Source organism: Stenella coeruleoalba, assembly GCF_951394435.1.
Source record: "Stenella coeruleoalba genome assembly, chromosome: 14".
Taxonomy (NCBI): domain Eukaryota; kingdom Metazoa; phylum Chordata; class Mammalia; order Artiodactyla; family Delphinidae; genus Stenella; species Stenella coeruleoalba.
The window spans coordinates 69,912,799-69,938,362 of NC_137160.1; the positions used below are offsets into that span (position 1 = coordinate 69,912,799).

Consider the following 25,564-nt stretch of genomic DNA (forward strand, 5'->3'; position numbering starts at 1 on the left):
GCTTTCGAAACCATGTCGCTGGGGACATTAAGCTTGGAGAAAGTGACAGTAGGGATACAGTTTTGAAGTGACCAAAGGGTTGACTTGTGGAAGGATGAGACCTTGTTCTGTTTTCCTGGAGAGTGTGTGGAGGTTACTGCGAGGCCCGTTTCAGCTTGGTGGAAGGATAAATTGAACACTGAGAACTGCCTATCTCTGGAGGGAGTAAGCAAGAGCCAGTCCAGGTAGTTTTTGAAGGAGAGTAAGGATTAGAGTGTGTGATGCCAGCGTCCCTTCTGAGCCTGAAATTTCTTGATACTCTTGAGTTCTCTTTCCTCTTGTGGGAGTTTGAAAGCCACTTGTTAAATTCTCTTTTTGACTTTTGGAAACTTGCCCAGCTCTGGGATTCTACATGTTAAGATTAATTTTGGGCTGTCAAGGTGACAGTTCCTTAATTTGAGTTCCATTATTACTACACCAACCGCCTTATTTGTATAGCTGTCCTTGACACCCAGAGCTTTTTCACACCGGTTATTTAATTCTATCTTCTGTGTGATATATCTCTTCACGTTAACTATGGGACTTACTCTGAAGTTTTGCTCCCCTCACTTTTGGATTTTGAAACACACTTTTCAGCTTTCTGGAAAACTCTTTTGAAGCATACCATTTGCTTAACCCTGCTGGGTCACATGCTCACTCATGGGATTCTGAAATAATCTATTCCTTGTGTTTATTTTAGGGTCAAGGGACTGATGTTTGAAGGGAAAGCTTCAAAACTTTTTAAAGAAACCTTCAGAATGGCTTTGAACCCGACAAGCTAGACATCGCTTCAGAGCACCGCCTTCAGCATGCATCTGCCCTGTCAGGCTTCCCTGGCAAAGGGGTCGTTCTTTGAAGGGGTCGTTCTGCAGAGGGCCAGGGAAACGATGCTCACGGAACCAGATTGGTGGATTTGACTTTCTGGTAGAATTCTCTTGCTTTATTGATTTTTTTCCCAGAGGTCTGAGAGGCTGGAGGTATTGATGGGACCGAAGGGCCTGGAAGGAAGGGAAGAAGCATTTTCATGCTGAATGAAAACTAGACAAGTGACTGTTGGAGACTGAAAACACCTAAACGTCCCACATCCGGATTCAGCGGAGGAACTGTCACTGCTGGGGAGAAAGAAGCCAGACTGGAAAAGAAAACCCAAATAAAGAGAATGAGGGCCACCGAAGAGTAAATGGCCACCTCCACCTCGACAGAGACCAAGTCAGCCTCCTGGTGAGTAGCAGGGCCTGCAGGGGGTTAGTTCCTGCAGGCTGCTGCACGGATGTTTTGGGTGAACTGAGAGTCCCCAGCCAGACTGTCTTGATTTTATTAAGAAAAAAAAAAAATACCATTTTCCTCAGAGCAGCAAATCAAGGGCCATTTCTCTCCAAAGCTGATGTACTGTAACCACACGAGCCTCTTGCAGGGTTTGACGAATCCAGCATTGCTGGTAGAAGGTAGAAAAGAGAGCCACGGCTGGATCCCGCAGCCGGCCTTGATAATACCGTGGGCACTGAAGTCTTCACTTTTGAGAGACAAGAAGCTGTGGCGGTGCAGAATTACACCACGAGAAGAGGTTTGGCCAGACTGGCTCTTCAAGGGTATTACACAATGTCTGCCTGAAACTCAGTTCCCTTCTCAACCGCAAATGGGTTAAGCGTGTCTTAATTTGGTTCAGCAAACATTTATGAAGGAGAGGAAAGTGAGAGGCATGGTTTCAATAGAATGAGCAGGATTTATGACTGATTATATGTGTGCAGTTCAAAACGACACTCAGGTTTTCTTTTGTGTGCCTGTAAGAGTGGGGTCACTTTCACCCAGGGAACATAAGGAAACAGTAGAATGGGGCCCAGCAGTGGGGTTTCATTCATTCATTCAAATATTCATCTATCTATCTAGCTTCCAGTTTTAGTGACATATAGTTGACATACAGCACTGTAACACACATAATCATGAAAAGATCACCACAAGTTTAGTGAACATCTATCATCTCATATAGATATAAAAGGAAAAAAAAATGTTTTCCTTGTAATGAGAACTCAGGATTTACTCTTAAAAACTTTCATATATAACATACAGCATTGTTAATTACACTTATCATGTTGTACATTACATCCCTAGTACTTATTTATTTTGTAACTGGAAGATTGTACCTTTTGACTACTTTTTTTTTTGTGTGTGTGTGCGGTACGCGGGCCTCTCACTGCTGTGGCCTCTCCCGTTGCGGAACACAGGCTCCGGACGCACAGGCCCAGCAGCCATGGCTCACGGGCCCAGCCGCTCCGCGGCATGTGGGATCTTCCCGGACCGGGGCACAAACCCGTGTCCCCTGCATCGGCAGGCGGACTCTCAACCACTGCGCCACCAGGGAAGCCCTGACTACCTTTATCCAATCCCCCTTCCCCCACCTCCTGCCTCTGATGACTGCAAATCTGAACTCTTTTTCTATGAGTTTGTTTCAAGTATAATTGACCTACAACACTGTGCCCAACATAGTGATTTGCTATTTCTATACATTACAGTATGCTCACCACTTGGCAGTGGGGTTTCCAAGCTGGGTTTGAAACATTTTTTGAGGCTCTTTGATCTGTCCGGGCCCTGCAGCCAGCTGCACGTTGGGACCTAGAACTCGGGAAAGTGGATTGCGCTAGAAACAGAGTTAGTGCTTGTCATAGGAAGATAAGGTGGGAGCCGGGGAGGGCGCAGATCAGGGGAGAAGAGTGCAGGTGACAGAGTAGTCACTGCTCTGGCCTGATGGGTGTGCTTTCGGAGACTGAGAGGTTAAAACCCAGGTCCAGCCTGGGTAGTCTGCTTTGCGGTCTTAAAGAAGTAATTGTAGTTACACCAGAGAGGAGACCCCGAGTCTTTAGGGAGGAGCAGAGGGTTATGGGTATTGAGGAGAGAGCTTCCTCTGCAGGGAGGGAATCAGAAGTTTGATGAGGGATTGTGTTAAAGGAGGGGTGTGATGCCTCTCTGAGCTCTCAGATGTCCCCGCTTCTCCCGTCATAGACTCGCTGCCCTGCGGGCAAACTGCATGTTTCCTGTTTCCCTTTCCTCTCGATGGCCCCCGAGGCTGGCACATGCAGCGCACACCGCAGGCCCTCAGCAAATGTGTGTTAAATGAATTCCTGGTAGAAGGGCAATTTCCAGAGACCTCGTGCCCAGCAGTTATGAAGACAACTAAGACATCCCTAACTTACTTCATTATCAGAGCCTTAAAAGACAGTTGACCAAACCACATGGTTATAGAGTTAAGGTTCAGTGTCTCAAATAAGAGGCATCATTGTGGGTGCCCTGTCTTTCCTTAGCTGCTCTTCTGTCTTTTGGGGCAGATGGTCTGACGGCTGGATAGAGGCGTATTTTTAGTTTGACTTGGCTGCACTTATGAAATGGTTTTATCTCTTTGTAGCTCTTGGGTCCCTTCTCCTCTGGGGCCACCAGAGGGCTTTTTAAATGCCGAATCATGAGCCCCTCTCCGGCTGGGCAAAAGGAAGCTGTGTTTTACAAGGCCCTGCTCACCAGATGGAAGGAAACACAGCTCCCTTCTGTTCTCTTGACAGGTGGAATTATTTTTTCCTTTATGATGGTTCCAAGGTGAAGGGAGAAGGAGATCCAACCAGAGCTGGCATCTGTTACTTTTTTCCCCCTCAGGTAAGCCGTACAGCATTTTCTTGTTTGGTGGGGATCCCACTGCCTCAAAGTGGTGACTTTTCCAAAGGTCTGGGGAGGGTTACATGTGGACAGTTTTCTCTGCGTAGTCCAGGCATTCGCCACTTCTACTCTCTTATTCTTAGTTGTATTATTTGTTGCTGTTCTGGTGTTGAAGTGCCCAGGCAGCCCAGTACTTCCGCCTTCTCTAGCTCTCTGTTACCGTCATGATTTTCTGTCTGCCCCGCTGGATTAAAAACTTTTCTCCAGGGCTTCCCTGGTGGCACAGTGGTTGAGAGTCCGCCTGCCGATGCAGGGGACACGGGTTCGTGCCCCGGTCCGGGAAGATCCCACATGCCGTGGAGCGGCTGGGCCCATGAGCCATGCGTGTCCGGAGCCTGTGCTCCGCAACAGGAGAGGCCACAACAGTGAGAGGCCCACGTACCAAAAAAAAAAAAAAAAAAAAAAACTTTTCTCCAAACGTATACCAAAGTAAAGAGGAGAGAATCATCGGCCCTCACGTGCCCATCATCAGCTTCAACAATAATCAACACTTGACCAATGTGATATGAGCTATCCTAACTCCTCCCCACTCTTTTTTTCCTGGAGTATTTTTTTAAAATAAACGTATTTATTTATTTTTGGCTGCATTGGGTCTTCGTTGCTGTGCGTGGGTTTTCTCTAGTTGCGGTGAGTGGGGGCCACTCTTTGCAGTGCACGGGCTGCTCATTGCAGTGGCTTCTCTTGTTGCAGAGCACGGGCTCTAGGCGCGGGGGCTTCAGTAGCTGTGGCAGGCTGGCTCAGTAGTTGTGGCTCGCAGGCTTTAGAGCACAGGCTCAGTAGTTGTGGCGCACGGGCTTAGTTGCTCCGCAGCGTGTGAGATCTTCCTAAACCAGGGCTCAAACCCGTGTCCCCTGCATTGGCAGGCGGATTCTTAAGCACTGCGCCACCAGGGAAGTCCATTCCTGAAGTATTTTGAAGCAAATCCTAGACATGGTGTCATCTCACCAGTATCAAGTAACATCTCTAACTGAAAAGGGTGTATTTTGTTAACATCCCATGCAGCAAAATTTACAATAATTAGTAACAATAATATCATCTGATACAGTCTATATTCAAATTTTGCCTTTATTATCTTAGATGTTACTTAGTCCTTCCTTCCTCCCCCCTGCCTCTCTCTCCCTCCCTCCCTCCCTCCCTCTCCTAATCAGCATCCTAGCAAGGTCCACATACCCCATTCGGTTATTTTGTGTTTCAAGTCCCTTTTATCATATAACACTCCTCCCCCCTCCCCCCATCCTTTTTTCCCCCTGTGCCACTGAATTATTGAGGAAACCAGGTCTCTTATGCAGTAGAATGTCAGCACGTCCCCCACTCTGCATTGGGCTGATTACTTCCTCACGATGGTATCATTTAATGCTTTCTACCCAGTGCATTTCCTTTAAACTAGTAGTAAGATCTAGAGCCTCGATTTGGTTCAAGTTCAGCTCTTTTAGTCAAGAGTTCTCTGTTTTCCGTTGCATCACATGATGTCTGTCTGCCCCACAGTTTAGTTAACGTGAAGATCGATTAGGAGGCCTGTGTATTCACTCATGTGATCACACTTGACTTGGAGAGTGGGGATTAGTCTAGGCTGCTCTGGCCACTCTGCAGGGGATATGAATGGGGATAAAGGCTCACTCTTCTACCCACAGGCCTATAATCCTAGGAACAAAACGTAGTTCTTATGCATTCACTGTGGGTGTTTTGTGACAATTCAGGCAGGGTTCAGCAAACTTTGTCTCAAAAGGGCCAATGTGGGAATGTTTTGGTCTCTGCAAGCCGTGTAAGGTCTCTATCACGTATTCTTCTTTGTTGTTATTTTGACAACCCTTAAAAAAATGTAAAAACCATCATTAGTTCCCGGATTATATAAAAACAGGCAGCAGAGTCGATCTGGCCTCCAGGCTATAGTTAGCCAACCCCTGCTCTAAGGAATGACACAGGAGTTCGGGAACTTCAACGTAATGTCTGGAATTGGCTCTTTTCCCTAGACCCTGCTTGACCAACAGGAGCTGCTCTGTGGACAGATCGCCGGGGTTGTCCACTGCATTTCTGACATTTCCGGCTCTCCTCCCACCATCGTCCGTCTGCGGAAACTTAAGTTCGCCATAAAGGTTGACGGCGATTACCTTTGGGTAAGTTTACCAGGCTGAACCAGTGCCTGCAGGGTAGCCTCTACCAAGAGTCTTTTGTCTTTGTGAGAAGTATTGCGATGCTAGGGTTTAGAAATAATGCTTGCCATGGATCTTGAGCCTAGAACCTCCTCCTCTCCCCGCGTGTGCTGCCCCCGACCCCCGGTCATCTGCGATTCTCGTGTCACTTTCTGCAGGTGCCCATCAGAACTGAGTGCTCTCTCCAAAACACTGCTAACACATCCTGCATTGCACACGCCTGCTTTCTCCTCTCTTTTGGTCATCCTCTGGAAATTCTCTTTGCTCTGTGATGCAAATTGAGTTTTTAATCTCCATCTTTTCTTGTTTCTACTCTCTATACTCTCCACGCTTACTGGGGAAGGGAGCCAGAAACTCGAAGACACTGGTGCATATATGTTAGGTTTCAAAGAACCATTAAGAAAAAAAAAGAACAATTTACAGCTAGTAGTACTATAGACTCTAAAGTACTGTTGTCTCATGCCTCCTCTTATTTTAAATTTATTCCTGAGGGGATGGGATGCTTAAGTGTAAGGAAGTATCTTCACCTTCGTAGGTATTATTTCCAACATTTTGTTATGAAAATTTTCTAACATACTGAACAGTTGAGAGAATTTTACAGTGACTACTCACATACCTCCTAGATTCTACAGAACACTTCATTATAGTTGCTTTATCACACATTTATATATTCATCCCTTTATCCTCTATTTTAACACTTGTGGGATTCATCCACATTGTTGCATGTACCGGCGGTTCATTCCTATTTATTGCTGAGCAGTATTCCACAGTCTGAATGTATCACAGTCTACTTATTCATTCTCCTTTTTGTGGACACGTGAACTGTGTCCAGTTTGGGGCACTTAAGAATAAGGCTCTAGACGGACTTCCCTGGTTGTCCAGCAGTTAAGACTCCCTGCTCCCAAAGCAGGGGGTCCGGGGTCAATCCCTGGTTAAGAAACTAGATCCCACACGCCACAGCAAAGATCCCGCATGCCGCAACTAAGACCTGGTGCAGCCAAATAAATAAATAAGTAAATAAATAAATATTTTTTTTAAAAAAAGAATTAGGCTCTAGAGAAATACAAATCAAAACTACAATGAGGTACTACCTCACACCAGTGAGAATGGCCATCATCAAAAAGTCTACCAACAATGGGACTTTTTGGTGGCGCAGTGGTTAAGAATCTGCCTGCCAATGCAGGGGACACAGGTTCGAGCCCTGGTCGGGGAAGATCCCACATGCCACAGAGCAACTAAGCCTGTGCACCACAACTACTGAGCCTGCGCTCTAGAGCCCTTGAGCCACAGCTACTGAGCCCGTGTGCCACAACTACTGAAGCCTGTGCTCTAGAGCCCTTGAGCCACAACTACTGAGCCCACGAGCCACAACTACTGAAGCCTGTGAGCCTAGAGACCATGCTCCGCAACAAGAGAAGCCACCACAATGAGGAGCCCATGCACCGCAAGGAAGAGTAGCCCCTGCTCGCCGCAACTAGAGAAAGCCCACACGCAGCAACGAAGACCCAACGCAGCCAAAAAATAAATTAATTAATTTTTTTAAAAAAGTCTACCAATAATAAGTGCTGGAGAGGGTGTGGAGAAAAGGGAACCCTCCTACACTGTTGGTGGGAATGTAAGTTGGTGCAGCCACTATGGAGAACAGTATGGAGGTTCCTTAAAAAACTAAAAATAGAATTATCATATGACCCAGCAATCCCACTCCTGGGCATATATCTGGACAAAACTCTAATTCAAAAAGATACACGCACCCCTGTGTTCATAGCAGCACTATTTACAATAACCAAGACATGGAAACAACCTATATGCCCATCGACAGATGAATGGATAAAGAAGGTGTGGTACATATGTACAATGGAATACTACTCAGCCATAAAAGAATGAAATAATGCCATCTGCAGCAACATGGATCGAACTAGAGATTATCATACTAAGTTAAGTAAGTCAGAAAGTGAAGTAAGTCAGAAAGAGAAAGACAAATACCATATATCACTTACATGTGGAATCTAAAATATGACACAAATGAACAGAAACAGACTCACAGAAACAGACTCACAGACATAGAGAACGGACTTTTAGATGCCGAGGGGGATAGAGGAAGGGAAGGATCGAGAGTGTGGGATTAACAGGTGCAAACTATTATACAGAGAATGGATAAACAACAAGGTCCTACTGTATAGCACAGGGAACTATATTCAATATCCTATGACAAACCATAATGGAAAAGAATCTGAAAAAGAATGTATATATATGTATAACTGAATCACTTTGCTGTACAGCAGAAATTAATACGACATTGTAAATCAACAGTACTTCAAGAAAATAAAATTTAAAAAAGGAATAAGGCTCTAGAAACATTCCTATACAAGTCTTTTTGTGGACATATGTTTTCATTTCTCATAGGTAAATATCTAGGCATGGAATTGCTGGGTCATAGGGTAGGTGTATGTTGATTTTACAAGAAACTGCCAGACTTTTGCCCAGAGCGGTTGTACCAGTTTACATTCCCACCAACAGTGTATGAGAATTCCAGATACTGCCACATCTTCATCAGCAGTAATGTGGTCAGTTCGTTTAATTTTAGCCATTTTGCTGGATGTGAAGTGGTATCTCATTGTGGTTTCAACTTGCATTTCCCCAATGACTAGTGATATTAAGGCTTTTTCGTGTGCTTCATGGCCATTTGTATATCTTCCTTCGCAAAGTATTTGTCCAAAGCTCTTGCCCATTTTTTAAACTGGGTTTTCTTTTTTTCTTGAGTTGTAGGTTTCTTCATACATCCTGGATACCAGTTCTTTGTCAGATATACATTTTAAAAATATCTTCTCCCAGTTTGTGGTGTGCCTACTTTCTTAATAATGTCTTTTGATGGGAAGTTTTTAGTTTAGTTTTTTTTTTAATAAATTTATTTTATTTATTTTTGGCTGCGTTGGGTCTTCGTCGCTGCATGCAGGCTTTCTCTAGTTGCGGTGAGCGGGGGGCTACTCTTCGTTGCGGTGCGCGGGCTTCTCACTGCGGTGGCTTCTCGTTGCGGAGCGTGGGCTCCAGGTGGGCGGGCTTCAGTAGTTGTGGCACGTGGGCTCAGTAGTTGTGGCACGTGGGCTCAGTAGTTGTGGCTCATGGGCTCTAGAGCTCAGGCTCAGTAGTTGTGGTGCATGGGCTTAGTTGCTCTGCGGCATGTGGGATCTTCCCGGACCAGGGCTCAAACCTATGTCCCCTGCGTTGGCACGTGGATTCTTAACCACTGCACCGCCAGGGAAGCCCTAGTTTTAAGGAAGTCTAATTTATCAGTGTTATCTTTTATGGTTATTGCTTTCTGTATTCTGTCTAAAACCATTGCCTACCCCATTGGAGAAGACATTCTCCAATTTTTGGTTTTGTAAGTTTCACAGATTTAGCTTTTAAATTTAGGTCTGTAATCCACCTTGGATATATCTTTGTGTATGGTGCGAAGCAGAGGTCAAGGGTCCTTTTCTCCATATGGGTGTCCGGTTAATGCAGCACCATTGTTGAAAACTTTCCTTTTCCTATTAGATTCCTGTGGCTCCTTTGTTGAAGATCAAATGACCATTTAAGTGTGTGGCTCTACTTCAGGGCTCACTATTCTTTCCCATTGATCTTTCTGAAGATTCTATACAAGTACTACTCTGTCTTGATGTCTGTAGCTTTATAATAAGTCTTAAAATCAGATGGTGGAAGTCCTCCAAACTTATTCTTCTCCAAGACAGCTTTGGTTATTTTAGGTCCTTTGTATTTCTGTCGTAGAATCAGTTTGTCAGTTTCTAAAGAAAAGCTGGTGGGATTATTAGGATTTCATTCCCTCTATAGATTAATTAGGGGAGACATAAGCACCTACTGGGTGCCAGACTGTTGTCACTTGGATTACATCAGTGAACAAAATGCAGATCCTTGCATCAGTGGGGCTTACATTCAGAGAGCATTTTTGTTTGTTTGTTTATTTGTTTTATTTCAGGGTTGCTTTGTTTAAGTTTCTGATGAGTCCCTTAGGAAAGACTCCTACAGGAAGAATTACTGAGTCAAAGAATACGAAGGTTTTTCAGGCTCTTTAAACATAGGCCCAGATTATTTCCTAACTGAGCAAGTGTTTATCTTTTGTGGCTGGAGCGATGATGCAGTCGGTCCCTGTTCTGGAAGTACTCCATCCAGCTGGAGAGACGGGACTGCCATTCATGAAACGGTCTGGGTCCAGTGTTTGCTGTGAAACCCAAATGAAACATCCAGTGTCCAAATAACAGTGCTAACAATACAAGGGATCAGGAAACAGGTCGGCATTGTCTGGAGTGATGAAAACAGGCATCCTGCGGGGGCTGGCATCTGTGGGGGGGGGGCACGGGGTCGGGGGGAAGGCAGGGGGGAGTCCCAGGCAAATGAACAAGAATGGGAGGCGGGGGGATTTCAGCTTGGGCAACATGAGTAGGTACAAAAAGTATTTGTTTCCTGTGGAGACCAGCGAGGCTGGTGGAGGGTGTGGGGTCACACAGCAGAAGATGGATTTTGATGGGCCAGTGGAGTCCAGCTTTAGTGAGCCCTGGATGCCAGGATTCTGAGCTTGGCCTCAGAGAAAAGGAAGATGCCTGTCCTCCTTTACAGGTGCTGGGCTGTGCTGTTGAGCTCCCTGATGTCAGCTGCAAGCAGCTTCTGGATCAGCTCATCGGCTTCTTTAATTTTTACAACGGGCCTGTTTCTCTGGCCTACAAGGTATGGTGTTGAGGAGTCTTAAGTGGAACCTCCTTAGCAAAATCGGTATCGGCAGAACACAGTGTTCATCCAGGGGTCTGGTACACTTGACAGAAACACATCGTGTCAGCGACAAGGTCATGGGCCCTTGGAGCCCCTCTCAGATGCCTTTCTTCCCCGGTGGCCTGAGTCCCGTTCACCCAAATGTTTATGCCTGTTCCCTCCTTCCTAGGATGGCTGGGAAGAGCAGGGCCTGGTCACGCCCTCCCCCCACTCCCCGCCCCGAGGGGCCCTGGTCTGTGGGGGGCAGGTTATCAGGGGCATGAGGTGAGGCCTCGCCTGGATGGGAAGTTCAGAACAGGCCCTCCCTTCTGGCCAGTTTTTCATGCAGGAACAATTTTGTTGGTGGTTGGAGTCCTTGCCGAAGAGTGTGTCTCTTGGAATCTTGGGTGTTGACCTCCAGCTGTTCTGTTTCAGAGCTGCTCTCGGGAAGAACTGAGCGGGGAGTGGGACACCTTCATTGACCAGATCCTGAGAAACACCGGTGACCTGCATAAGATATTCAACTCCCTCTGGAACCTGGACCAAACGAAAGTAACAGGCTCAGCCCCCTGCTCGTTGCATGGATAGGAATAGGGCTTCTGGACACGTTTTCCCCTTTGAATGAGGTGTATCTCAGTGCACGTAGTTGTTAAGACCCGTGCTCAGATTCCATGCAGCCCTCACGAGGCTTGGACAAGTAAAATGGCTTGGCCCGTAAAATGGCCACAGCATAAGATTTGCCTCCCAGAGCTGTTCTGATGGTGAAATGGGACAGTACGTAAATGACAGGAAGCAGATACTCAGTAAAGGGTGTTACTGTTTTGCTAATGCCCAGGAGTGTTGAACTCAGTGATCTGAAGGTCCCCTTCTCGATAGTACCATTATGTGATTTAATTATTCTCGACATCCAAAAAGGCCCAGGGCTGACATTTTAAAACCGGGGTTGCCACATCTGGGACTGCGGGGCTGGGAGGTATTCTGTCCCTGCGCTGTCGCTGTTGCCGCTGGCACGCGGTGACAGGAGGCCTCCTGCGTGGCTGGCCCGGCCGCCTGCACTGCCCTTGCTCAGTGGCCTTGAGCTGGCTGAGCATCACATCCTCACAGTCAGGTAGCCAAAGGGAGGTGCGAGGCACTGCCCCTCGAGAACCGCTGGCCCGTGCCCTGAGCATCTCGGGGGACGGGAGCCTTCCACTATGTGCGGGCTGGCTCTCGCTGCTGTCGTTGACTGTGTCCCTTTAACAGGGATGTGGCACTGGGATGCTGCTAGAAACAGAGACGGGTTTCCCGCTCCTGTTTGGAGGGCTTCTTGGAGTTGGCCCAGAGCTTTCCAGACTGGCTGGCTGGGCCTGGGCGTCTTGAGGGCGTGAAAGAATGAACTGCATGCTTGGCTCCTTGGCACTGGGTTCTAACCGCTGCCCGGCAGGAAGCAGGAAGAGGCTTTTGGTTATTGCTGGCCATTCTTGACCAGGCTCAGATCGTTTTCTGGTCTTTTTCGGGACTTTTTACAAGGACCGTGGACTGAGGCATATACTCCTGAGTGAAAGGCCATGATGTTATCATTTTCTGTTACGCAACAGAGTTACGGGATCTGGTCAGACATCAAGCCAGCTGCGTCACAGGGGTGCCTGGGCTTCAGGGCGACGGTGGAGGACGGGTGGGTGGGTTCACCGACACCATGACCTGAATTTGAGAGGTAGGTTCTCCTCTCCTGCTGCCTTCTGGTCTCAGCGTTGATCGTCAGGGTCTCCTTGGCCATCTGCACTGTCGCCTGTGAAGAGCCATACGCCATATCTGCTCTACCTTCCAGCTTCCAGAGAGGCCTCCTTGTCCCCAGAATTTGGCATTTGTGGTGGCAGCCATTCTGGGTGTCAGAGGCGTGACATAGCTGTCACTGTGCGGCACACTCTGCCTCCAGGCTTGGGCTCTGGCTGTCCATCTGCTCTCCAGAGCCCCCTTCCTGTTCCTCCTTCGCTGATGGTAAGTGTGTTGACTTCGTGGCTTGCTTCTTGCCCGGCACAGGTGGAGCCCCTGCTGTTGCTGAAGGCGGCCCTCATTCTGCAGACCTGCCAGCGCTCGCCCCATGTTCTAGCCGGCTGCATCCTCTATAAGGGGCTGTGAGTAATGCCGGGTCCTGCCCCTCCAGCCCTGCCCATGCTGCAGAACTGACCACCCCGATCGGGGGCGGGGAGCTCTTTGTGTGGCCAGTTCCAGGTGGTCTTGTTGGGCAACTAGCAGGTAGTTTAGATTTGATATAGGGTCCCTGCCTGTCTTTGGGCAGAGCTGGGAAATTGCAAACTGTTGTGTCCAGAAAAGAGTTGGGAATATAAAAGGCAGCTTTGAAGAGATCCGTGAAATTCTCAGACAGGGCATGGAGGAGGCCCACAGCACCTTCCCCTGCTGCCCAGGGCCCTGGTGTGCTGGCCGTAGCTTCAGCTCAGGCTCCTGCAGCCTCTTGCCTGGGTCCGTCTCCAGTTGGCCTCTGAGGTCTCACTGCAGCTCTTCACACAGCTGGAGGGCCTCTTAGTGAGCTTGAGCACCCAAGAGCCCTCCACGGGGGCTCTCCCAGTTGAAACTCCCACCAGCTGTGTCCCCGAGATCCTCGCCACCACAGGGTGTCAGGAATGTTTCCAATTCAGAGTCCTGAGTGTGTTTCTTCTCATGGTGTCCTTGTTCCTATGTCTGACCCCCCAGGATCGTTAGCACCCAGCTCCCACCCTCTGTCACAGCCAAGGTTCTGCTTCATCGAGCTGCACGTCGGGACCAGGTATCGCAAAGCCCACCCCGCTGGCTGGGATGCTTCATGTGGCGAGTCTGTCTTTATACCGGGCAAGGCTGAGCCCCAGTGCTAGATGGACGGGGGCAGCTGCCGCTGCCTTGTCCTTCTCAGGACCCCAGGTCCATCCGTGTGGTTTCCTTCGAGTGAGGTCACTGGCAAAGCCGAAAGAAAATGTTGTCTTCTGCGTGGTAGACTTGGTTGGTTTTTCTTCGATCCAAGTGGAGCTATGAGAATTTGACTTCCCTCAAGGATGGGCTTTATGTCAAAGAGATGTTGGATTTTTCAGAGAGAGAGAGAGAGACTGTAAAAGATGGCTTAGGACAACAGAAACTTTAAAAATACTTCCTTCTTATATTTACTTAACTGTTTTTATAATGAAGGAAAAGTCATATGTGCTCATGGGAAATAAAACTGCCCACAACTGGACTGCACAGAGAAAATCACTGCTAGCATCTGGCATATTTCCTTTGAGTTCTTTTTTCTTTTGTTTTACTAGTTGATTCTTCCTGTGCCAGACTCTGGTTTTAAATGTGTCATCAGGCTAGCTTCTTACACTTATTAAATCAGTAGACATTTAAAACACGTGTGTGGCTCTAGCCGGCTCCTTCCCACCGTGATGCAGGGGTCGTCAGGACAGCCTTCCTGGTAAACTATTTGATAATAAGAGGCTTGAGGATGCCCTTTCCTTTTTCCTCATTGCTCAGCACTACGAATCAATACTAAGGAAGTCATCTGACTGCTGAAGAAGGTTTATACTCAAAATTTATCGCAACAGGATTTACGAAAGTGAAAAATCAGATATAACTTAAATGTCTACGGTAGGAGCTGGCAGACCATGGGCTGTGGGCCAGTCGCCTACTGACAGAATTTTCTTGGCCTGCTTTTGAGCCACATCTGCAGGTTGAGCAGTTGGACAGAGACTGTATGGCCGCAAAGCCGAAAATATTCACTATTTTCGGAAACGATGAATTCTCCTGCACCACTGTAAACTTCATAAAATTTTGGTCAGCCGTTGAAAATGGCCAAAGATCCTTTAATGACAGAAATTGTGTGTCACTCTTTCAAGCAGAAAAAAAAGTTTTACGTAATGTGGCCTCAGAGTATAAAAAAAAATGCATAGACTTAAAGGAAAATGTGCCCAATGTTAACAGGATTAGCTTGCGGGTGAGGGAATTATATGTGATATTTTGGAAAAGAATTTTTGTCTAGAGTTAGTTTATGTAAAGAAAGAAAGAAAGCCACAACACTTCTTAGGAGTGAAAGTCATTTTGGTGAGAAGAGCAGTTTTTGTTTTGTTTTGGTGGGTCCTTTTGGAACCTTTAGGTGGAGATGGCTGGAAAGCTCTTTTGAGGAGATTCCTGGGTTTCTCACCTTGATTGTAAATCAGAACAAGAGATCTGACCTCACATCTGGTTTAGGTTGAATCCTTCCCTTGTGAGGGTCACAGGCCCTTCACACTTTTGTTATAATGGGATCTGTGTGAGCTCTAGGCCAGGGCTGTGGTAGATGTGGCTTTATTCCAGGAGATGACTTCCCTGGAGGTCTGAGAGGTAACATGAATGAATGCTTGCTGTTATTCCCAGAGAGGAGAAACTGAGAAATCAGAACGGGAAGAAGCCTGGTGTGAGCCGGGGTGGTGTGGCCGCCCCGGCCAGCGTGGGCCCGGCTCTTGGCTGACCCCAGCCACGGCGGGGGGCAGGCAGCTTGGGGGAGCTTCTGTTCCATCTGCTTTGCTGTTGGCATGCGGCTGGGACCAGCATCCTGGGCCTGGCTACATTTCATGAACAGATGGTACCACGCGGTCCTGATGGTTAGGTTGGGGGGAGAATGCGGTGCCCAGCACCAACTTCTCTGTGTGTTTATTTTCAGAGAAAACCTCTAGGAGGGGATGCCCTGGAGGAACACGGTAAGCAATCAGGTGCCTTGTTACATCTTGGGAATGGTCTTCAAGCTGCCTGGCCCTATCCAAGTCACGTGAAAGGCCAAGTAGTCCTACATGGTAATTCCATCAGCTCGTGAGATTAGGAAAAATATATAGAGCTTCAAGCACAAAGTTACCCATCAAAATCCCAGTTGTAAAGCTCGTGATTTTAGGCACACCTCTTAAATCCCCGTTTTCAGATCCTCCTTAACTCCCCGTTATGAGACTACTCAGACGAGTCCCAGAAGGTCACGGTTAGGAATGGGTGCTATCGGCGGCCCCTGCCAGGAAGACCTTTTGCAGCAGTGCAGGTGCCCCCAAGAGGGGGATTTGTTTCATTTTGCATCATAAGTCAGGGCAGACCCGTTTGGTCAGGTGGAAGTGCTTTTTTCCAGCTTCTGTCTTTTTTTTTTTTTTTTTCGGTATGCGGGCCTCTCACTGTTGTGGCCTCTCCCGTTGCGGAGCACAGGCTCCGGACGCGCAGCTCAGGGGCCATGGCTCACGGGCCCAGCCGCTCCGCGGCATGTGGCATCTTCCCGGACCGGGGCACGAACCCATGTGCCCTGCATCGGCAGGTGGACTCTCAACCACTGCGCCACCAGGGAAGCCCAGCTTCTGTCTTTTTTTTTAAGTGCCACTAAACTTTCTTCCACCAAACGTCACCCTGGGTGCAGAGTTGCCCACACGGGCTTTTCCCTGCTGATGGCTGACGTTGTAGCTGCAGTTTTGTGGCTTTTGTTCTGGGTTGAGGAACGTAGCCCAGAGCTGCTCTCTGAGCCCGCCTGTGGGTTGGATGCGTCACCCCAAGAACAGTCCCTGCCCCTCTGTCTTCTCTGGCCCAGGGGAGGGCCCTGGCCACACCGCTTTACAATTCTAGGAGCAGCACTCCCTCCAAACGTCCAGATTGTGCCTGTTTTCCTGACCGAAGAGGAAGCTGTCAGTCTCCGTGAGTTCCCCCGGGAGCCCACAACCAGGTAAGGGAGCTCACAGGGGTTCCTCTGGGGCACTCCCTCCCAAGGATTTATCCAGGTGAGCCCCTGGCATCTGATAACCGATTCCGTCTTCTCCGTGCTCTGCCTTGGCAGGGGCATCTGGAGCTTCAGCATAGAGATCAGGGGTATCTGGCAGAGTGAGATAAGCGGAGGTTTCAAATCCCAGATCTGCTGCTTATCAGCTGTGTGAGCTTGAGCAAGTCCATTCCCTGCCTGAGCCTCAGTTGTAAAATGGACCCAGTAATGTCTACTTCACGGGTTCCTTGCGAAAGTTGGGAATAGTATGTGTGTAGCACCCAGTATAGGGCCTGACTCACAGTCGGCCTCCAAACGTGGGTGTCCCTGATTCAGTGGGCTCTGCCGTTTCCTGTAGGTGATCCCAGTGTCACTGTGTGAAGCCCCGAGGGCTAGGCCTAGGCGTTGCTCTAGGTTTCCTCCTGTGCTTTGACCGTGGCCTCTTAGGCTCTGTGGCCTCAGCACCCACTTGTCACCAATGCCCATGCTTTTTAGGGAAGCACTGCTTTAGTCTCCCCCAGGGCAGGGCCCTTGCCCACGCTCAGTCGCCTGCCCTTCCTCATGCCCGCCTTGTTCGCCAGCACTCTGGCATCTCCAGCCAGACTCCCGGAGCCCCCAGCCCAGCGCCCTCCAAAGGGTTTGAACACATCTGCCCCGAAAGAAAACGCCCCCAGACACGTGGAATCCACGGCTTGGATCTCAGCGACCAGCCCTGAGCCCACGTCTCCTGACATCACCTGGCCAAATGGCAGCGGGGAGAACGGACACTGGTCAGACTGTGATCTGAAAAGCATCAAGCTCCCAACACCGTACCACGCCGCCGGGGGCCGGGGGCCTGGGCTCGGCCTCTCCCTGGTGAAGGAAACCGGTTTGTCCAGGGGGGAAGAGGAACTGGACTTGTCTGAAATCCACGTTCCAGAAGCTCAGGACACGGGAGCATCCTTGGGTTATTCTGCCTCCGCCGGCGGACCTCCTGGCTGCAGGGCATCTGTCAGTGACTCTGGCAACCCCGGAAGCCAGCCACCTGAGGCCCTGCCTGTGGGCACAGCCGTGGAAGGCCCCCTCCCTCCCTCCACTGCTGAGATGCTCACCCAGAATGGAGCCCTAGAACGGCCCAGAGACCTCCCTGGCAACAGCAGCCAAGCCCCCGTCCCCAGGGACCACCTCCTCAGCCCGACGAGCGGGCCGTTGCCGTCGCCTTGCTTGGATTCGAGGCAGACGGGGTCTGAGCTGCCCGTGGGGGAACAAGGCGAGGGGCAGCACGGCGATGGGGTTCCTGAGGGCCGCTCAGCCTCCAGCCCGGAACGCGCCTCGGGCTCGGCAGACCCCCCAGGCGACGGCCCCTCCGCAGACAGAACCGGATCCAGGGCGACCCCCGTGTCCCTCGCGCGGCTCGTGCGGATGAACCTCTACACTCACCGCGTCAGAGGCCTGGCGCTGCTGCTGCTGGCCGAGGAGCCGCTGCTGGGAGATGGCGCGGCCATCGAGGACGTGGTGAGTGTGCAGACGCCCTGGCCCCTGGCAGCCCGCCCCCGCCTCCTCGGAGTGGGGACAGGCAGGGGCGCTTGGCCAGCAGCTGTGTGACCTCGTGCCAAACGTCCTTGTCCACACAGTGGGGTACCGGTGGTGCCCACCTCCTCGGCTGTTTGTGGGGGGGTGGGTGAGTGAGCACCCAGTGCTGAGCACAGAGCCACGTGCAAAGGCATCCACAAGTGTTGCCCTTTCCAGCTTCTTCCATTTTCTCAGCGCCTCTGGTTCGTCATCAGCAGTGTGGGGTGCAGTGCAGCCATGCGGGCCATGACCACACGGCCTCACTCCCTAGCCCGGCAGCTCTAGGCTCTGTGTGGCCGGAGTCTGTGTGTGTCACCGCCTGGATTGGGAGTTTTCCGCCAGCCCTGACTTTCCGTCCATCTGGAGCTCCTTCCTAGAAGGCCCAGGACGTCTGAAATGCTAACTGGATCCAGAAGGCTCCTCTCAAACCCTTGCAGCCCCTTCCCCACTTCGAGTGGTAAGCTGACCTTCTCTGGGGCCTGGGCCCACGCTGGATCCAGTTGCCATAGTAACAGCCTTGCTTTAGTTGGCCGGGCAACGGCAGCGATAAAAACAGCAGGTTAAAATTGCTGCAGGGTGAACGGTGTCCTGGGGCTTGCCTTGTTTCTGTTCTTAAATCTATATTATTCTAAGTCCATCGTATTAGCAGGCAGGCCCGTGGCCCTCCGTACATGAGCAGGTCCCCTGGAACGCAGTGGAGGAGGGCAGCGGGTCCTCCGCACGGAGCCTGGAGACAGAGCCTGCGCCTCTCGCACTTGCCTGGCTCCTCTCCCCTTTCCACAGGCCCTGCAGCACCCTCCCCGAGTGGCGGCTTCCCTCCACCTCCTTCCCCACGGCTCTGAGCGACATCTCCACCTCCTCCTCCTTGTAACAGCTCAGGGATCCAGGGCTGCAGTTCTGTGCATCCATCTCCCGGCCGATGCCTCGGTTTCATGGTCTGTCCTGCTTAGCACCGAGCTTAGATGCGGCATTTTGCAGGCCCGGTGTTGGCATGCAGTACAGTGGATACCACCCCTCTTTTTTTACTTTCCCCCCAAAAAGAAAAAGAAGAAATAGCGCAGGCTGCTCTGGGAGAAGAAGGTAAATTAAGATATATTCTGCATTTGCTGTATGTAAATACTTCACATCTGCTACTTTAGCCAAGCCTTGGAACAGCTGGCTCTGGGGGCAGGCACAGTAACTCCCATTTTGCCCTTAAGAAAACCGCCTCTTTGAGATCAAGGCCTAATGCACATGGTGGGGTCCAGGACTCCTGCCTGTTTCTTGTCTCCCACCCTCAACCCTCTGTCCCCCACAGATCTGACTTTGGCATGGTAGGTGGGAAGGTGAAGGAGTAAAGGCCCTGCCTTCTGTGGCCCTTGATACTCGGACATGGGACTTGGTCTGTCACAGCCCATCCTTGTTGTCAGGGCAACGACCTCGCTGGGCTTTCATGGAAAGTAGGGTTTGGTGTTGGGAAGGAAAGAGAACGCAATTTTATGGAAAAAGAAAACTAGTCTTTTCTAAGAAGAGTAGGGCTTTAACGAACTTTGATCAGCTTGCTGGTTTGTGAGTGGAGTCGGTTGATCAGACCCAAAGGCCGTCTATTTTATAATCAGCAGAGAGCTTTCATTGCCTTTTTGTCCCGGTTCTGCACACAAAACAGTCGACCTGATTTCCCTCCAGACCCTCTGCTGCTTGCTGTCCAGAAAAAGCCAACCCACTGGTTCAGAGGAGCAGAGTAGGCTCACGCCAGGGGGCAGCAGAGAGCCGCTGATAGTTTCCTGCTCAAAACCCAAGATAATCCTCTCACTGACCTTCAATTATTCATCATTACAGTAGGACACGGAGCTATGGGTACAGTAGACAAAGCCTGGGTATAGTGTGTTAGCATAAAATACAAAAAAGCACCCCTCTCCCGTGAAACTGGTGCTTCTGAGTAATGTGAGTTCCTGCATCGTTTCTTCTGCGTGTTTGGGGACACACTGACATTGAGCCCCTTGCTGTGCTGTGGACTAGAAGGCGGAGGATCCAGGAACAGCCCCGGCTCTGTGTCTCCTGGGGCTGCTGTGAGGCTCTCGTATGTGGTGGTGTGTCTTGGGTTGGCAAGCTTTAATGTAAAGGAACACATGGCAGGTGTTTTCTGCTTTGTACAGCTCTTCGAATCTGCTGTTGTAATACAAAAACAACCAAAACGATATGTAAGTAAACGGCGCGGCTGTGTTCCGGTACATTGTTTATGGACACGAAAATTGAAGCTTGATATAATTTTCACATAACAATATTATTCTTTTGAGTTTATTTTCCCTAACCATACAAAAATATAAAAACCATTCTCAGCTCTCAGGCTATCTAAAAGTGTCAGTAGGCTGGATTTGGTCCACGGGCCATGGTTTGCTGACCCCTGGTATATATGAAAGCACTTGCTTACCAGTAGAAAATTGCCCACGTGTCATCTGGTATAGCGTCTTGTGATTTAACTGCGTTGATGGTTAAGTGATTTTATCCTGAGGACAAGTTAGGCAGAAGATTCCAGAAGTGGCTCGGTGCCTACAGAGAAAGCTCAAGGTTTGGCATGGCTCATTCTGTCCCCGTTTTCCCTTTCCCTGGGCACCCGCTGGGGATGGAGGGATGACTGTTGCAGATTCCTGAGATCCAGAAACTTTCAGCGGGGCTGTGGTTTGACTTCGTGGTAAATCCTGTACACACACACACACACACACACACACACACACACACACACACACACACAGCCTCATCTGCCTCTGTTAATTGCGTTGGTGAGGCTGATCCAGGGATCCGAGCAGGGCACAGTGTGCTTGTCCTCCTGTTCCGTTACTATGGACCCTCGACTCAGCCCGCACAGCTCGTGGTGGACGGTGCCTGGTGTCGGTCACACCCGCTGTCCAGTCACCCAGTGGCTGTTGACTGGCACCTCCTGGGAGCCAGGCTCGCTGCTGGGCCCTGGGGACGCAGAGATGAGGGTGTCACGTAAACCCTGGTGCCAAACCTAATGTCTTTAAGTACCATTTCTACGACATGGGATAGAAACGCTAATTTAAGTCCAGGACACTCCCCAAAATAACACTTGAGTTTCATGACATTCACCTCAGAACATTCTCTTTACATCTCTGGTCCTTTTATGTGAGCTTATTTTTTTACACAGCTGTTGTGAAATAAGTCAACCCACAGACAAGTCGTATTAGTCCAGGGACGAGTGCTCATGGAAGAGGTCCCACTTCTTTAATAACGACAGTTTTCATATTCTTGACTTTAAGAAAATGCCTTCGCTCCCAGCACTTCAGAGCGGACAGAATGGATAGATGCTATTTGACCTCAGCCACTCAGCAGCCCTATAGTATCCCTATTTCGCAGATGAAAAAAAGCGAGGCGCAGAAAAGCCAGTAACTTGCCCCGGGTCATCTAGTCGGGAAGAGGCTGAGCCAGGAGGTCCTTCTCCTGGGCGCCAGCTGCTGCCCAGGGCCCGCGGCCTCCTTGTGGCTTTAGCAGCCCGGGGCAGCCCCAGGAGGCCCTGTTTCAGGCTGAGTCCATCTGGACGTGACGGACGTACTTGGCGGGGCCCAAGATGGAGTTCAGCCGTTCGAAAATGACGTTGCGGGAAAATAGTTCACGGATGAAGGATGAAGTTCATGCTGTATCTTTAGGTCACAGAACTAGCATCAGTCGTTATTTATGGTCTGACTCCATCTTTAGTTTATAAACAACAAATCGTACAAAATGGGACAGTCCAGTGTTCCCAGCTGCACCTGCAGGTGACATCCCCTGGGAGGTGTTTTAAAATACAGGTGTTTGGGCCTCACCTCCCAGACAGCCTTCCTCAGCTGGGTTCCTCCTCTGAGCCAGAGAGCACAGAAAACCATTTCACCCACACTTCTCAGTCCTTCGAGAACAGTGGCTGGTACCATTCTAGGTACACGGGAGGGAGATGGCCTCTCTGCAGACAGTCAAGCAGCACGGGGTGGGGGAGGAGCGGGGCACAAACGCCAGCCCTGGTTATAGGAGATGCACCAGGGCGCCACCAGTGGCTCTGCCTGGACGGTGAGATTCTGGGCCAGTTTTCCTTGCTTTTTTTTTTTTTTTCTTTTCTTTTTCTGCTCCCCCCTATTTTCTGATTTTTCTACAAGTTTGAAATGCATTAGGACATAAGGGCAGAAGTCAGAACTTCTCTAACAATAGGTCAAAGCACTGGTCAGAGTCCTTCTTGCTAAGTCAGGCAGCCACGCAGATATCCCTTGGGTGGCTTGCTCAGTGGCGGCCTGTCCCCTCCCTGCCCCGCAGTACCACGGCAGCCTGGCGTCCCTCAATGGGCTGGAGGTGCACCTGAACGAGACGCTGCCCCAGGACCAGGCGGCCCCCGCGGCCAGAACCTATGGCTTCGCGCACTACGACCGCATCCAGAACGTGCTGGCGGGTAAGGGGCGCCTCCAGTGGGTGGGAGTGGAAACCGGGGCCCAGCGCAGGGGGTGAGTGCCCTGCAGTCAGGATGCTGCTTTCTCACTTGGAGCCCAGCTCCCACGGGGTTTAAATTCTCTTGGCAAACACTTCTTTTCTCGTTTATTTTATTTTGGCCGTTTCTCCAACATTTTGAGAGAAGCACACACACGTTCAAATGTCTGTGATGAGGTCCCCTCCCGATTCGGACCTTCGTGTGCAGAGACCGGTGTTGCCCACCATCGGGGGCGGCGTGTGCTCCGTGGCGGGGCGCAGCTGGAGGGCCCAGCACCCGGCCTCTGTCCCGCTGCCCCTGGGCACCTGTACCCCAGGCCGGGGCCTCACCCTGTCCCAGTTTATGGTTCTGGGTTTGGGGGATGTTGCTGGAGGGGGGGCGGTCTGCCACTCACGACTTCTGTGTCCTCTTCTGGAAGGCAACCTGCCACAGGTGGCTACAGCCCAGGACCGCCGCTTCCTCCAGGCCGTCAGCCTGATGCATTCCGACTTCGCCCGGCTGCCCGCGCTGTACGAAGTAACCGTCAGGTGAGCGTCCCCAGCTCACTGACAGCCCTGCGCCAGGAGCCGCCTTCCCGGTCCCGGCAGAGCCTCGTTCATAACCAAATGAAGGACAGTCCAGGCACCAGTCAGGGCTTTCTTTGATCTGCTCCGGTGGCTGCTGTCATCTGCCCCCACGCTTCCCATGTCATGTATTTGCTGGGTCCCATCCTGGGGTTCGGGCTGATTTACACACTGGGGTACAGCAGGGAGGAGACCTAAGGCCCTCACCACCTCAGTGCGTCCATCCGTCACTGGGGAGGGAGGAGGGGCCTCGGTCTCTGCCATAAACGATGCTGAAGTGCTGTCTTCCATCTTCTAACTTAACAAGCCCCATGTGCTCAGGACCAAGTCTCCCAAGTCAAATGCTGCCCTCCCCTCGCTGGCAATATGGCCCAGAGACACCCACAGTTAATAGTCTGGTGTACATTACTCCAGGTTTCGTTGGTTTTCATTTTTATTTTTTGCATATAAAAGATAGACGATTAGAATTTTTGATTATTTAATGGTCTTTCTTCTAGAAAACTGGAGCATACTAATGTGCTGATTTACAAGTTTCTTTTTTTCACCTTGTTGCATGTCCTGAACACTGCTGTGCCAGCAGATCTAGATTATTATTATTATTGTCATTTACAATCTTTAACCAACCGAATTTCTACTTTTTCTCTCTACAAGCTTCTCTTATGAAACCGGTAGCAGAAAAGAAGGCAAGTTAGAGGGTCAGAAGGGGGGGTGCCTGCTCTGTGTATATCATTCAGTTAAGTCCTTGGAATGATTTGGTCCAGCGCATTCTTTCGAAATTGAAGCACAAACAGAATGAACGACTCGCCCCAGGGTCGCATTCTTACTCAGAGGCTGAGTCAGGATTTGAGCCCAGGTGTCTCAGCTCTAAGCACATGCCCCGGCCGCACACGTTTCCAGTTCCGGGGACAGTGTGGCTGAGAAGGAGGCGTGTGGGCTCTGGGCTCGGCTCTGGTGCTGACCAGGTTCTAATGCCTGTCACCGGCCACACAGGAATGCGGACACTTCTGCTGCCCAGCGCCATCTCCAGCCAATATTTCTGTATATCTTTCCGTAATAAATGTGTCTCCTCTGGCTTGAAGTCACAGCTGCCCCACGCTGGCAACCTAGATCCATCACCCACCTTGTGGCCCTGTAGTATTTCATCTTCCTTGGAGCTGAGAGGGTTTTAGCGTTGGGATACGTAGCTCATTTGAATAATAGAAACAGCACAAGCAGGCTCCATTTCTTAACCGCGCACCATGGGCTAAGCAATGTGTATATATGCCTAATCGTTTACTCTCTATAAAGTCTCAGTGAGGGAGTTTACTGTTGTCATATTCATTTCACTGACGACAAAGCTGGAGCAGCTGAGCCAAGGGCACACAGCCAGGAAGTCGCAGGGGTGGGATGAGCACCGAGGTCTGTGTGACTCCAGATCCGTGCTCGTTACCTGCAGGCCAAGGTGCCCCCTCTCCATGGCCGTAGTGACTGGTCCATGACTCGTCCTGCCGGGTCACTGACAGCGCCTCTGCGGGTCTCCGGGCTCTGAAGGCTCACAGGCAGCGTCGGACTGTGGTCTCCTTTCTTCCTCCAACAGGAATGCCTCCACGGCTGTGTACGCCTGCTGCAGCCCTGTCCAGGAAACCTATTTCCAGCAGCTGGCGCCGGCGGGGCGGAGCTCCGGCTTCCCGAGTCCGCAGGACAGCGCCTTCAGCCTCCCGGGCAAAGCCAAGCAGAAGCTGCTGAAGCACGGGGTGAACTTACTTTGAACCGTGGGTTCGTGACCCCAGCAGATGACTCTCACACCGAATCCCAGCAAAGGAAGCTCTGCCTTGTTAAATGGAAAAGTCCCACTATTTTGTTTTCCTTGGAATAGTCCCTCGTTTTTAGGAATGTAATGATATTTAAGTGTTTGTTGCCCCTTCTGCAGATTGGCGTTGGAGGAGGTAGCTCTCCGGGTCAGCAGACCTAGAGCACATGGTAAAGAACTTGATGATGTGGGCAGCACTGCGGCCAGACTCGGTGCCTTGGTCCTTACACCCAAGGGGCACAGGGCCAGTGAGCCCCCCCGTCACACTGAGCCCCGGGCACCTGACATTTCTTGCTGCTGTTCCACCCCAGCCTTAACTAGGACCACAAAATCCCAGGTTGGCATCTTTTCTAGAACCTGGTTGGCCCTGTCTAGAGTATTTGTCCAGCCCTGTCTCCAGGGGGCCGGTCTGAGGTGTGAGTACCCAGCCAGGAGGCAGATTTGTCAGCGAGCAGACCAGAGCTCCCACTTCTCAGGTTACCTTGAGGGCAGTCCTTCTGGGAGGGCGGGACGCCTCGTGCAGTGAAGCAGTCAGGGATGCTGAAACCACCTTGTTTGGATCTTCTGGAACTATATTCAAAATGAGCAGCCTGTTCTTTGGCTCACCCGCAGTGGGGGCAGATCTCAATGACGTGGAAGGGAGTTTGGGGTGCCGGGACCGAGAGCTGGGTGACGACAGGCCAGACTGGGCCCCCTGGGTGGAAGTGGGCTGTGCTGCTGGTTCCTCCCGAGTGAGTGAGTGTCCCAAACGTGAGTTTCTAAAAGGTTTTGGTGCAAAAGCAGGACTGTGCTTTTCAGCGGTGGCTGCATGAAAGGGAACAGCATTCGTTTGTGTGTTTCTGGGCTGGAGTGGTACTAGAACATCAGTTCTATTACGTTATAGCCTGACATTTTATGATATGA

General features: G+C 50.4%; 1 protein-coding gene across 2 annotated transcripts; it reads left to right on the forward strand.

Moving 5' to 3' along the window:
- HPS4 (HPS4 biogenesis of lysosomal organelles complex 3 subunit 2) lies at positions 1–24,743 on the forward strand. Of its 2 annotated transcripts, XM_079943571.1 has the most exons (14): positions 1–224; positions 719–1,239; positions 3,567–3,657; positions 5,688–5,831; positions 10,479–10,586; positions 11,043–11,159; positions 12,627–12,721; positions 13,299–13,371; positions 15,253–15,289; positions 16,182–16,278; positions 16,893–17,805; positions 22,141–22,273; positions 22,728–22,836; positions 24,449–24,743. In XM_079943571.1, exons 2-14 carry the CDS (start codon positions 1,199–1,201, stop codon positions 24,618–24,620), a joined length of 2,130 nt encoding a protein of 709 aa, XP_079799697.1. In that variant the 5' UTR covers positions 1–224; positions 719–1,198; the 3' UTR covers positions 24,621–24,743. The 2 variants fall into 2 exon arrangements, with proteins under 2 accessions (XP_079799697.1, XP_079799698.1); XM_079943572.1 differs by lacking the exons at positions 1–224; positions 719–1,239; positions 3,567–3,657 and having other exon boundaries at positions 5,702–5,831; positions 11,045–11,159.
- Positions 24,744–25,564: the final 821 nt, after the last annotated feature.

Coding starts and splice junctions, on each gene's coding strand:
- HPS4 (XM_079943571.1), top strand. CDS start 1,199: ATGGCCACCTCCACCTCGACAGAGACCAAGTCAGCCTCCTG. Junction 3,658..5,687: donor GTTACTTTTTTCCCCCTCAG/GTAAGCCGTACA, acceptor TCTTTTCCCTAG/ACCCTGCTTGACCAACAGGA. Junction 11,160..12,626: donor GGAACCTGGACCAAACGAAA/GTAACAGGCTCA, acceptor TGCCCGGCACAG/GTGGAGCCCCTGCTGTTGCT.